The 13,679-nt window shown below is 37.2% G+C and overlaps 1 protein-coding gene across 2 annotated transcripts; it reads right to left on the bottom strand.

Annotated features, from left to right (window-relative positions):
- Positions 1–833: 833 nt before the first annotated feature.
- LOC133807271 (homeobox-leucine zipper protein ATHB-8-like) lies at positions 834–7,613 on the bottom strand. Of its 2 annotated transcripts, none has more exons than XM_062245486.1 (19): positions 7,088–7,613; positions 6,404–6,634; positions 6,110–6,269; positions 5,822–5,922; positions 5,488–5,578; positions 5,044–5,139; positions 4,647–4,760; positions 4,465–4,548; positions 4,224–4,379; positions 4,058–4,132; positions 3,729–3,835; positions 3,452–3,644; positions 3,095–3,280; positions 2,823–2,903; positions 2,428–2,562; positions 2,016–2,347; positions 1,796–1,895; positions 1,313–1,462; positions 834–1,134 (listed from the first exon to the last, which is right to left on the bottom strand). In XM_062245486.1, exons 2-19 carry the CDS (start codon positions 6,619–6,621, stop codon positions 988–990), a joined length of 2,526 nt encoding a protein of 841 aa, XP_062101470.1. In that variant the 5' UTR covers positions 6,622–6,634; positions 7,088–7,613; the 3' UTR covers positions 834–987. The 2 variants fall into 2 exon arrangements, with proteins under 2 accessions (XP_062101470.1, XP_062101471.1); XM_062245487.1 differs by having other exon boundaries at positions 2,016–2,341; positions 7,088–7,609.
- Between the last annotated feature and the right edge of the window lie 6,066 nt (positions 7,614–13,679).

Here is a 13,679-nt window from a genome sequence, read left to right as displayed (position 1 = left end):
ACGGAACAATACCAAGAATAAACATTCATCGACCGAAATATCAAAAGAGTACTCCCTTTTACTATATTCATAATGTGTACTCCGCAACCAAGCTTAAGAATTAAATATTTAATCCCAACGAAGATTGTGCTTTCGGGCTGATATTTGTACGCGCAAGATGTGCGAGCGCTCACAAGTCGCATGCGCTTGCGCTCCACAATGATTTGCACCCCTTACGCGCGCAAGAGAGTTTTCTTGTTTATCAACATACCAAACAAGCTAAGGATATGAAATTCTATATATGCCCATACTCAAATTTTCAAGTAGGACTACCACAAATCATGCTATTGTTCCTTTTACGTTATCAACTTTTGAGCATATTAATAATTTATTTTTATGTCCTCGCGAAATGCAGAAATCTCCAAAGACATTCCACTAATTACAAATGTGTCTTAATAAAAATCATGCATCAAAATGTCACTTTAAAATAGTGTTAAGCACCTATTTTCCAACAAGATTTGATTTTAAAAGATTTGTAGAGTTGAAGTCAACAGTTATTCTAAAAAGAAAGTATACCTCGTATTACAGGAAAATATGATTATAGATTCCCAATATGTGAGCCAGTACAGAGATTGTTACATTGTTGACCCCATATATTAAATAATGCACGTACTTATTTACTATTTTTTTTTTAAAAAAAAGTCAGAGGTACTCGAAATGGCTGTATTTAGTTGACCCAAAGGTGTGGAGAAGAGAAAAAAAGGGTATCATTGTTATTGTTGTTGTTGTTTTTCTTTTCTTTTTTAAGTCAAGACAAATATTATATAGAAAAGAAAAGAGGAAGAAAGTAGTGGTAGAACAAAAATGAGGCACCAATGCATTTAAGTACTGCATATCCAACTGTTTAAGTAAGGCATGTTACAAGTTCGTCCATACCAAAGGAACAAAAGATGCGATGCTCTAACCTACCGATGATTTTCATAAAGCTAAGTTTTCTAATCCAAGTTTTCATACGAAGGACCAATTAATGAACATGAAACAGATGCAGTGAGCATTTTCTTCTTCGTCTAAAACCTTCCACGCCACAGCTCGCTCGTACGAAACTGGCCTCCCCATGCTTGACATGCAGATTCCACCTTGAAGGCACATAAAGCCCTGTGGAGGAAGGACAAAATATCAAAATTTAGAAAAGTTAAATGCAGGGAACCTTAAATGCTCAAAATTTGTAGATTTTCATATGAACTATGTTTCTCCCAAAAGCTTTTGTTATGATCTTATAGTACCGATATGAAATTCAGCTTAATTAGGACTTCAAAGTGTTGGGTTGTTGTACCTGCTGCATTATCTGAGGGAACTCTGAGCAGAGGGTCTTCCTTCCATTGTCATCAAATATCTTTTCCAAAGTAATGTCTTGAAGTGCGACTATGGTTGTCTCAAGCATATCCAGTCCTGCCTGATTTGCAAAGGTAAAAACCGGCATTGCCTGCAAAGACATAGAATAATTTTAATTTAGAAGAATAGCATAGACTATTTCAGTGTCATGAAAAGGGGAAAGCTGAAATTACTCGACAAGAATTGCAGCATGTTTTGGCAGATTTCATAAATATCTTCAGATTTACAAAATTTGTTGTATAGTTACCAATGAAATGGAATTGAGAAATATGAATGATCATCTATAATTTAATTGAATCATTAGAATAGAATGAAATAAGCATTGCATTGAGTAGAATTTATTGAAGCTTAAAAAAATGGTACGTATAACTTCTCAAGCTTAGGCAAATGTAGTTTTCAGAATACTGATAATAATAATATATACCTTCAAGGAGCAGCACAGGACTGCATCCGAATGTTGCCACAGGGACTTGAGAATGGATTCACTTCCTTCATTTTTCAGTAGTTCCACCCCTAGATAGCACCTGAAAAGATTAACAAACAGCAAACCAGACATAATTTCAGTATTTAATTTCAGAGAGCTGTAAATTGATGACAACAAGAATCTCTCATGAGTAGTCATATAAATTTAACAAGTTACAGACCTGTAGCTCTGAGAAATCCAAGTAGACAGTGTCTGTGCTTCAGGAGTTCCAGGTGGTGGCCGAAGACCAGTATGAGAGCCCAAACGAGAAGGCGAGAGAGCCAGTGCCACTCTCTGAATTGATGCTATAATACTCCGAACATACTGCCTAGCCATAGCTGCTACGCTTTCTTGAAGGTGCATTTCAAATGCAAACTGGAATGCTATTGTCATCACAGACTTTCTATTACCAGAATTACCAGCATTATCACCAGAAGCTCTGTTTCCAGTTGGCCCAACTTCGAGAGCAGATGCAAGATCAAGTGTTCGGTTTGGACTAGGGGAATCCTGCATCTTATTTGAGCTTGTAGTCAGCAATTTTCTTCTCAAACACAAAGAGATGATTTCACAGCACACATGCACTGAAAGCTTACCGTTCCAGAATCTAGAGGAATGATGCGGAAACCAGACGGTAGAATAGGTGCATCATCAGAGAAGGAGGCATCAATGGGAGCAAAGATGAGTTCAGCACAGTTACCAACAGCATTCTCATCCACTCCACTACAAAGCTGGGGACAAGGCAAAAAGAAATTTTTAAGACACAACATTGAGTTTGATAGTTAACAGAACCCAACTGAACTATAGGAGAAAAAAATGACCAATGATTTAAAACTTTTTAGGCTTAAAACCATTTATGGCACATCTAGTTTATGGTACACAAGACTATACATGAGTCAAATGTTCAAGGCTCAATTGCTTGTATTAATCTGGAGAAAGAAAAAATAAAGAAATATTATTATCTAATCAATTGTAGAAGAAATAAACTTACTTGCAAGAGAAAGATGTCAACAGGCATAATCATATCATCCCGATAATGGCCCATATTCTCGAGCTTAATGACCTCCATGAACTGTTAAAAACAACCCAATTGTTTTAGTAAATCCACAATAAATACCCGCGAATCCAAAAGTTGAGAACTGAAAAAATGGTAACTAATATTCACCAATACAATGGCTTTATATTCCATCTTTTCTTTTTCTATTTGTTTGAGTAAAGATAAATTTAGTTGGTGGTTATAGTCAATGAAGCAATTTTTCTGACCTCTTCATGCTCAATTGTGTGAGCCAGTGGAAGAATAACTTGACCCCCGAAACTTCCTGCTCGAGTTCCTGGTAAGCTACATGGACCGGCTTTAATGGCAGCAGCTGAGTAAGCATCAATACTGCTGTCTGCCCACTCTGATCGGTGCTCTCGCAGAAATCTCAAAAGTATTGCTGGAGGAACATTCTATAAAAAAAAATACATAAGAACAAATTGAGCTTAGAAAACTATTAAATTCAAGTAACATTGTTGTATCATATAAAATAGTTGTTGGTTGATTCTATGTATCTTTCTTCTAGAGTCCATAAGAGTTGGTACAGTGCCAATAACAGTTCTTACAAAACATTCAAACCTCACCTGCAACAACATGGATGCTTTGGCACATAATACCGAGTTGCTTGCAGATGGGAATCCATTGGCATAAGAAATATTTGCACCCATAATCTTGCTAGGCGAAGAGTTTACAAGAAGAGTAACATCATCAATGCCATCACTTTCTAGCATAGACCATCCTTCATCCGTAAATCCATTGACTGCTTCATTGAAACCCCTACATTATAACAATTATAAGATGAGCACAGTAAACTCAACTAATGGAGCCAAAAAATGATGTGAAGATTACAAAAAAACACACTTGCTCAGCTTCTGACTAAGTGCTCGCAGGGCTGCAGGTCTTTTTCCCCAACCTGTTGCATTGGGCTGAGAAAGTTCTTGAGAAATCTGCCTCAAATGGCGTAATGCCTGATTCAGAAAATATAAGTCAGTTTATTATGCATAATTTCTTTATTATTAGTATTACTCACTTGTAATTGGTTAAATATATATATTAAAACTTAACATGCTCCATGGCAAAGAATTTGCACAGCATGCAAATTTAGGACTTACCAGGAATGCTTCAAACAAGTATTAAAGAAAGTAACAGATAAAGTAAATAATAAGGAAAGCAATATTCTTATTACTTACAGCCATTGTTGTCTTCTGTGCAAGCAATGTTGATGACTCATAAAGTGGGCGCAGTACTTCAGGCACACTCCATGGCTAGTTTTTAAAAAAAAAAAAAATCGTCAATACACCAAGAAAGTGGCTGAGTTTGTTTCATCATACAAAGAAAAGTATAGCAGTTTTGTACCTCCAAATCCATATGATCAACCACATGAATGATCGACCCACCACCTTCACAAGGTCGTATCAGGTATCCACTTGGCAGCATTTCTGCTCTAACAAAATTCTGCACCACTGGCATGCTCGGCCCATTCTGAGTGTTGTTAAGTGATCTTTCACAGACCTACAACAATATTTACAATCAATAGTGCCCAAAAAAAATACTTGAAAAGGAACAAGTGGAAAGTGAAGACTCAGTAATTACATACCACAAGACTACCATCTTCCAAAACTGATGTGTAGCGCAGCAACCAGAAATCACGAGCTGGTGCCAAAGTAGTTGGTGCATAGAGCTGTGTCAAGGCCAAAACGGGGGGAAACGAAACTAGTAAGCAGTTGCAACATCAAGTAACTCTAAATAAGAAAGAAGGTTAAAGAAAATAGTTGCTACCTGCATATAAAGCAGTTCAATAGTTCCACCATTTCCAGTAGACAACGCATTAATAACATCCACAGCACGGCAATCACGAAACCATGAAGGCCGATCTTTGAGGATTTCAGCAACCTGCAGCGAGCTCTTTGATTAGTATTCATCAAAACTCTACCAGTTAAGACTTTGTTTGGATCTAAAATTTTGCAAAAGAAATTTTTGTTAGAGAAAATAATAAAAGTTATATTTTCCTAAAATTATATAATAGATTTTTATTATTTTTGTTCTTCAATAAATTTACAATTGGTCTAAAATTGATAAAATTATATTAAATTTAACTCTTATTTTTTCTAAAAATATATTCTGTCTTTTTTAAAAAAAAAAATTAACTATCTCTGCCAAGATGAGTAGGACTTACTCTTGTAGGTTCTAAACCCACGAGACCGCATGCACGTGCTGCCACACCAGAGCAACCGTGAGAAATAGCAACGATTCCAATGGAATCCGGACCAGGCTGCAAACATACATGAAAATTTTCAGTGAGCAAGCATTTTAAAGAGAATAATCCAAAGATTGATAGGATGTTTACAACCTTGATTCTATTCTTTAATTGTCTTTAGTTAAATAAAGAATGAGTAAAACATGTCCAAGAAACAAAGCTCTCGAATTATAGATAGTGACGTATATAAATAAGGAAAAGAAACGTTCCTCACAATCCAATTTTTAACCAAGAAACAAATTGTGTTGAGAAAGGTGACAAAAAAGCCTTGTCAGTCAGTCTTCAAAACATTTTTCTCGAAAATTACGAAGAATAATCAATGGTGTTCAAGACGTTGAATAGTGGGAGAAAAAGAGCAGTAACCTTCATCCCAGGCATTTGGACCCACTCCACAGCAGTTCCAGTGGCCTTTGAAAGAAACTCTGCTAAAGTCTCCTCTGCAATGGACAGAAGTCTAGAAAACAACAAGAAGAAATAATTAATAATAAGAGAATTGGTAAGGGGTCCAAAATTGGATCTCACACATTTTAAGTTAATAATTATTATGGTGTGGTGTTGGCCACCAAATAGCAACACTCTAATAATAATAATAATAAAAACATAAAAAATAAAAAGAAAACGACAAGAACGAGAACAATGCAATTGTAAGGAACAAGGGAATGAACAATGACGTATCAATGAGGCTCTGTTCACTAACCCTGCAGGGCTGGCATCCCTTGGGGGATGCTGAGGAGTCAAATGGTGCTGACCACTCGTCACCACCGACTCACAACTCGTATCCGTGGTAGCAAGAGTCGCCTGAAAATGCAAGACAATGAAAGCAAACATAAGCCCTTGATCAACCAAATTAAACATCTCTGAAGAAAAGGAAGAACAAAGAAAAAACAGCCCAAAAAGAGATCCCAGTTGGTAAATATCTATAACTCAGCTAACTGCCATTGAACTAATAACTCAAAAGGCTTAAACTTAAATTTAGATGGAATACATTTTGGGTTTGTTGACGAAAGTAACTATTTTCGTAAACCAGTTGCGAGACTTGCTTCTGCAACCTATCGTTCTCCTCCATCAAAAGCTTATTCATAGCTGTGAGTTTCCTATTCACAGCCTGCAACCTTGACGCCTCTTTTCGCTGCTTCTCTCTACATCTGCTCATGCGAATTTGAAAACACTCTTTAACAAAATTATAAATATATAGATCACCTTTATCAAGAAAACAAAAAAAAATCTTCAATTTGTAGCAGTAGCAAACAATAGTATATTACTATTCTTACGTACGTACCTTCGGTTCTGGAACCAGACCTTGATCTGCTTAGGCTCGATGTTGGAGAGGATGGGACACTCCCTTATGAGCTGCTGGCGGCGCATGGAACTGGGCTTCGGGCAGTCATGGTAGAGCCTCTCAAGGGCTTCCACTTGCTCCGGCGTGTACCTCACGTACTTGCCATTGTCCATGGCGATTTTGGTCCCATCTTTGCAGGACGAAGTCACAGCCATCATCGATCGCCCCCAACTTCAAAATTTCACAAAAATAAACAGAACTCAGTCAGGAAAAATGAAAATACACCATCAAGGCTTTTTCTCATTAAAAGTAAACCACCTTGAATTTCCATTTATAAGAAACCCAGTTGGGAAAATACTCCATAAACGCCATTAATTCTCATCCAAAAGAGAAAAGGCATAAAAAAAAAAAAAAAACCAGCTATGAAAATATATCATAAACGCCATTAATTATCATCAAAAGAAAAAACTTTGAACTTTTCCAACCACCCAGTTAACAAACTACATCATCAACTCCATTGATTCTCATCAAAAGAAAAAATCTTTTACTTTCGTTTGATATATTACAGTGTAGTGCTCATTCTGTAGAATTAAGTACAGTTAGTACGATAGCTTGTTTAAAATATTTAACATATCTTAATCTAAAAACCAAAAAAAGAGATTAATGTAAAAAAAAAAAAAATACCCTTTATCCCTCTCTCGTTGGCTGAGAACCTGTGTTGGTTTTGGGGGACGCAGACGAGCTCAAAAACCAGAAGCTAGGCCATATAACACAATGGATGGTAACTTCGCCAGCCACATCAAGCCAAGAAATTTTCAACTTATAAATCAATACAACACAGGTCTTCTCCTTTAGAAATCGAAGAACTCTCTATCTCTTGGACTATAATCAAAGTAAATTGATGAGACGGAGAACCCAGAAAAAGCAAGCTCAAGATGAGAGGTAAGAGAAAAGAAGTAGAGTTTGTGAAGCTTAAGCCATTGACATCATACCCGAATATATATCGGAGGGGATAGTGATACATAACATAGATTTATAACTATATATGTGTGTGTGTGACAGATGAAATAAGACGGTACACCAATCAAAAGGGAAAGTTAAAGCTTCTTGTTTTGTTGATTGGGAACGAGGAATCGACCAATATGGTATTGCTTGCTTAAAAGAGAAAGCTCTCCCACAAAATAATAGACACAACACAACAAAATAACAGTTTAAATTGCTTGCTTGCTCAAATATAAAACCATCCTTTCTTGTTTTCACATCATTTTTTTCTTTTCTTTTCCTGTAGCTTTTGCTGCCACTGCTTTATTTTTTCACTGGTTTGTTTGCCACTTTCCAACACAAACAGTTAAACGCCTCTCTCTCTAAAAGGAATATGCGAGGAAAGCCAACCCAGACCCTCCTGAACAGCGCGTGCATTCACCGTACAACTGTGTCCAAACTTTGTCGCTTTACCTAGGCGATCCACCAAGTTGAGTACTACCAGCGATTACAACGACCAAAAAAATTAAACATAAAAGAAAAAGTAATTTGAGCTTTGTTTTCTAGCTTTTGCAAAATTAAAAATAAATACATTTGCTTCCTAAAAATGTGTGTTGTCTTTGAAAAAAAAAACAGAAGGTAAGTTTAGTTGCCAGAAAAAGTTTCCATTGTGCATAGTGTTTTTTCTTTTTTCTATTTTGCAATATTGAAAAAGTGCTCTTTTCGAATTTATTATATGATTATTATTCTTAGGTTGACATAATTCAATGCAACAAAAACATTTTTAAAACATACTATGACAAATATGTTTTCACTTCATTGGGAAAAATTGACATGACCTTCTAGAAACTAAGAACAAGATTAATGCATACACCATACCCATATATCAAATGATATCTCTTTCCATACCCAAAAAAATCGATTTTGATATTTTTTATATAAAGGGTAAAGATAAATAACAAATATCATTTGCATGCTACTGGTTAAACAAAGACTTTTACTTCCTAATTGTATAGCTAACTAGAATTTTTAAAACATTTTTTTCGTTTGTATATTAAAAATAAAAACGATTTCTTCCGTTTCAATAATCAGTACATACTAAATTAGCATTTCGTGTCAAATAGAAATATTGACCAATTTTTTATGGAATTATGGGTAGTGTTTATAATCGAGTAATTAAGTGAAAAACAAAAACAACGTGACACCTGGTGTTGGACACTATATTTCCATATAAGAATTCAATATTGTACGACTTAATTATATTTATATTTAGTGCCTAATATTGCAGATGATGTCCTATAATAATGTTCATATTGATATCATGCTTGAAAATATTTTAGAACTCGTGGCACAATTAACTTGAATGTTTACATGTTCTTAGTTATCACCATTCATCGTACGACTATTATATATTGGTATATATTAAGTCTACACCATAATAAACTTCATAAGCCAATTAATGTCCTTTAAGCTAGCATTTGTCAACATAAAGTCTTATCAAACAACTTAATTTCCACTTTTATTATTCAACACGCACACTTAATATATTGTTTGAATTTTGATTTCTCTAACTTTTCCCATTTATTTTATTTATTTATATTTGTAAGTGTAAATTTTGTATGTAGCTAACATTACTCTATGAGAGTATCTATTGTTGAGCATGAACCATAAACTCCAACCTTATGGTAGGTTCAAACCCGAGACTGTACAGTTGTATCTCTCTTGGGAACTTACCCATCAATATGGTATAATTTCTTAGGGAGTTGGTATCGATATATGACAAATGATCTCTGATGGAGAAGTTAGAAAAGAAAGAATGTGTAGTAAATGTATCGGTGTATTTTGGAGAATGATTGGGAGTAAATGTTGTGGAGAGAGAAAGAGAGGGAGAGACTAAGAGAGTATTGAAACCTCAAACTTCAACTTTGAATAAACAAGGCGGTTGAGCTCCCTCTTATAGTCAAATGATGGAAATGCTCATAATCATTATTGTTGTACCTGAAAAACACGAGCCAACATGCCTTGTTTGTAGTACAGTTGTGCATCATTAAATGAATATTTTTTAGTTCCAGGTTCATAGTTCTAACTTCCAGATGTTTAGGTTGATCCAAATATAGGTTGTCAAGGAAATGAGGAGATCGTTTAGGTAGAACCTGAGATCTCCTAAACTTAGGCGGTGCGACCTGATACGTAGATCGAGCTATTCTGGAATAATTGAGCTCGCACAGTAAGACTTCAGATCGTGACTGATAAGTTGGGGGCGCAGATACGAATCCGTGAAGATCCGAGATTTATACCCATAAAGAGATTAATGCGATTTTTCATAATAAATGCAACCAATCAAACAGATAATGTAATTTATGTAATAAAGGGTAGTTATCCATTTTTATAAGTTACTCGAACCTATCAATTTTTCCCTTATAAATAGAAAGGGAATGGACAAAATGGATGAAAACTTTTATATACTAAAACTCTGGAGAAATTGTATCAAACAATTCTCTTGAGAAAATACAACAATAACATTAACCACTAAACCACATAAAAAGTGTGCATGTTAATTATTTACGGTTTAGATCAAGCCTAATCTCTTTTTTTAATTTTTAATTCTTAGTTGATGAAAAACCGTGTCAACAGTTATATCTATATGAGAAATAGAATTGAGGAAATATGGTATGTACATTCCATGGGATTACTCCATATTTATATGCTTACAAATCAAAACCCTAATTACTACAAAATATTTTTATATGAGAACTAGTAATTACTTACAAAGATAATAGAATTTGTAAATAAGATATATACATCTGGTTTGAATCCTAGAGTTTACTCAAGAGTAATTGTGGTGATTGATAGAATCATCATCATCAGCATTATGCCCCTTAAAGATGGAGCTTCGAGAGGAAAGTCCATTCTTATTCTTATGTATGAGAAACCTAGTACAATGAAGAAATTGGGTGAAAACATCTACTAATTGGTTCTCAAAAGAAACATGAGCAACGCAAAAAGCACCATTTTGAACATAACATTGAATGAAATAAAAAGCAATTACATTATGTTTCATTCAATAGTGGAAGATTGGATTAGAGCCCAAATGAGTGGCTTTAATATTATCACAATAGAGAATAGGACACTATGGGAGCTAAATACCTAATTTAGATAAGAGAAAGCATATCAAATTAGCTTTTACAATAGTTAAGGAAACAAATATGTATTTAGCTTTTGTTGAAGATCTGGCAATGGTACGCTGATTCTTTAAAATCCAGGAAATTAGATTATAACTTAAATCAATAATGTAGGCACTAGTGGAGGAGTAGTCATCTTTGTTACAAGCCTAGTTAGCGTTAGAGAATGCATGTAAGGAAAGTGGAGAAACTTTGTGAAATAGGATGCCATGATTTGTTGTGCCACAGAAATGGGGAAGGAGACACTTTGCAGATTCCCAGTGAATCAGTGGTGGGACAATGCATAAACTGATAAAGTTTTATGACAACAAATGTAATGTCAAGATGAGTGAGAGCTAGTATTGTAGGCTGCCAACGATAGTTTGATATTCAGTAGGGTTTGTGAGAGTTTTAGCATAATATAGCGACTGTGGGGGACTAGTGGCAAGAAGAGTGTTTATTGGTTAGGATTCAACAGTTTTTGTACATGCAAAAAATTGATGATATATCGACGTTGATAGAGTAAAACACCATTGGGATGTGGAATAACTTCCATATCCAGAAAGTAGTGAAGACTTCCAAGTTCTTTCGGTGAGAATCTTTTGGCATGTAAAGTGCAAAAAATTTCAACCAAATTGTCTTTTTCTCTTGCGATAATGAAGCCATCAACATATATTAGAATGCAGATAAAAGTTACTATTATGGGTAAAGACAAAAAGTGATGTATATATGTTATCCTTCAAGATTCAAGAGATGACGTGGCGAATGAGAAAGCGACATGTGACATCACAAGCCATGTAAAAATGAAAAAGTTTTGAAAAAAGATCGATGAACAAAATAGATAGATCCAGGACCTATAGGGGAGTTAACCAGGCCTAAACCTCCTAGGGGTGGTCGGCCTGGCCCTAGCTCCCTAGGGGTGGTTGGCCTGACCCCAACCCCTAGGGGTGGTTGGTCTGGCATGCTCAAGAACTGCATGGGGTGATCGGCCCACCCTATTCTTCATAGGGTGGTCGCCCTAAACTCCCAAATACACTTTGATGGATAAAATTCACTCTCATTCAAGCTAAAATCAACATGCCTAGCACCCAGAAGATCAACAGGCCTAGCACCCAAGCTCTAAAAGGCCATCGGGCCTAGCACCTAAGTCTCATAGACCAACCAAGACTTAGCGTTTTCCCGAAGGTTTCAATCGTGCATCGTCAACCACGATCCAGAGGAACAACGAGAAGACTCACAATCTCATAATCATGGGGAGGTGGACACATATCTACACTCCTAATGATCGTGTACCAAACCATGATCCCTAGTCTTGCTAATCATGTAATAGCCCCTGGGTACTATAAATAAAGGACCCAAGGCTTCATTTAAGGGGGACGATTCTAGAACGATTCTGGGACATTGGGGGATGGATATTCCTTGGGGAGAGACTCTGGGAAAATTTGTGACGAGTGAACTCTTCAGTTCATCTTTGTAATTGTCAATTGAGTGATTCAATGCTAAACACTAAGTGACATAGGTTATTACTGTTCATCAGAACAGGGCTGAACCACTATAAATTTATGTGTGTTTGTTTAGATATTTGTACTTTGTCGTATATTTACATTTATATCGTTCAAAATGTGTCGTATATCATACATATGACCGTTGGCCAATTTTACAAGTTAACATTTTGGTGCTTTCATTGAGAGTACGAAATCAAGAAACACACTTTCATCAATTTTACAATGCCTCCAAAACCCAGTCAGACGAAGAAGACAACTCCTAGAGATTCCACCACTCAGGATCCCATTGATCCCGTTAACGAACCTCAGGTGGAGGTTGGAGATCAACCCGATGCAGAAGATCGACAGGATGCTCACCAAGAGGAGATGGCGCAATTTCTGGCGAGGCAGGAGGCCTTTGTTGCAGAAATTACCCTCCAGAGGGCGACTATGGAACGACAATGGTGGATGATAGATGAGCAAGTCCAGAGGATGATCTAGAGGGAGCAGGAAGCTGACCGGAGGCACCAGAAGGCTGTTGTGGCCCTAGGGGCGGCTACCCAGTTAGCCCAAGCTAACGTTGAAGCTTCTGCTCAGGCGATGAGGGAGGCTCAGGCCAAAGCGGGAGGGATGTGAGATAGCAGTAACAGGGAGTCCCAGGGGAGGAGTCGAACCCCTAGGGTGCTCTCAGAGCCACTTTCCCAGAGACAAGATGAAGAGGCGCAGTCCAAGACTGCCTCCTCCATGACTAAGAAGAATAACAATTCCTCTCGGAGTAAGAGTGTTACCAACCTGAAGGCCCCCAAACGAAATGGCATAGGAGAGGAAGGCCAAACATTTGAGAGGTGTGACAGGAATGGAAATGGTCGCTCAAAGTCTCAAATTCCTGTAGGAGAAGAGGCCTGGGGCCAGAATCGCACCGATAAGAGCAAGGCGGACCTACCACCCCTACACCCTTAGTCTCACAAGGGAAGGGAACCGATGAACAACACCAATACCGTGTTTGATAGGCTCGGGAAAGATGCACAACCTAAGGATCTGAGGGAAGTCATCAACAGGAGAATCAGCGCTCAAGAGGGGGAACCGGGGAAGTCTACCCTACCTGAAGCAGCGATCCCACCAGTAGCGCAGGCTCAGATAGATGCACTCACCACGGTTGTTCAAGGCATGACAAAGAAACCTTCCGATATCGAGCTGGTTTATAGAAGTGGGAGTCCCTTCAGTGCCAAGATCCAAGCTGCTCAACCACCACCGAAGTACAAGACCCCGAAACTTCCAACTTACACTGGGAAGGAGGATCCAATGCGACACATTGGAAAGTTCGAGGATCAAATGGAGCTACTCGGTGTGGAGCATGATTATAGGTGCAGGATATTCCCTACCACTCTCTCTAACTCAACTCAGGAATAGTATTGGAAATTCAAACCTGGATCCATCACTTCCTGGGAGCAATTTAGGAAGGAATTTTGAAAGGTCTTCAGGGCCGGACGGATTCAACTAGTTTATGCCAATCAGCTAGCTGACATCAAGCACGGGAAGGATGAATCCCTGAAGGACTACATCCAAAGATTCATGAGAGAAGCAAACTGAGCATCCACGGTAGGAGATGAAGGGAAGTTCATTGCCATCTTGGCAGGAATCATTTATCGT

The sequence above is a fragment of the Humulus lupulus genome, chromosome X, assembly GCF_963169125.1.
Source record: "Humulus lupulus chromosome X, drHumLupu1.1, whole genome shotgun sequence".
Classification (NCBI taxonomy): Eukaryota; Viridiplantae; Streptophyta; class Magnoliopsida; order Rosales; family Cannabaceae; genus Humulus; species Humulus lupulus.
This window is presented reverse-complemented; position numbering and strand designations above follow the sequence as displayed.

Coding starts and splice junctions, on each gene's coding strand:
- LOC133807271 (XM_062245486.1), bottom strand. CDS start 6,621: ATGATGGCTGTGACTTCGTCCTGCAAAGATGGGACCAAAATCGCCATG. Junction 5,579..5,821: donor AGGGATGCCAGCCCTGCAGG/GTTAGTGAACAG, acceptor GTTGTTTTCTAG/ACTTCTGTCCATTGCAGAGG. Junction 3,281..3,451: donor AAGCATCCATGTTGTTGCAG/GTGAGGTTTGAA, acceptor TTTTTTTTATAG/AATGTTCCTCCAGCAATACT.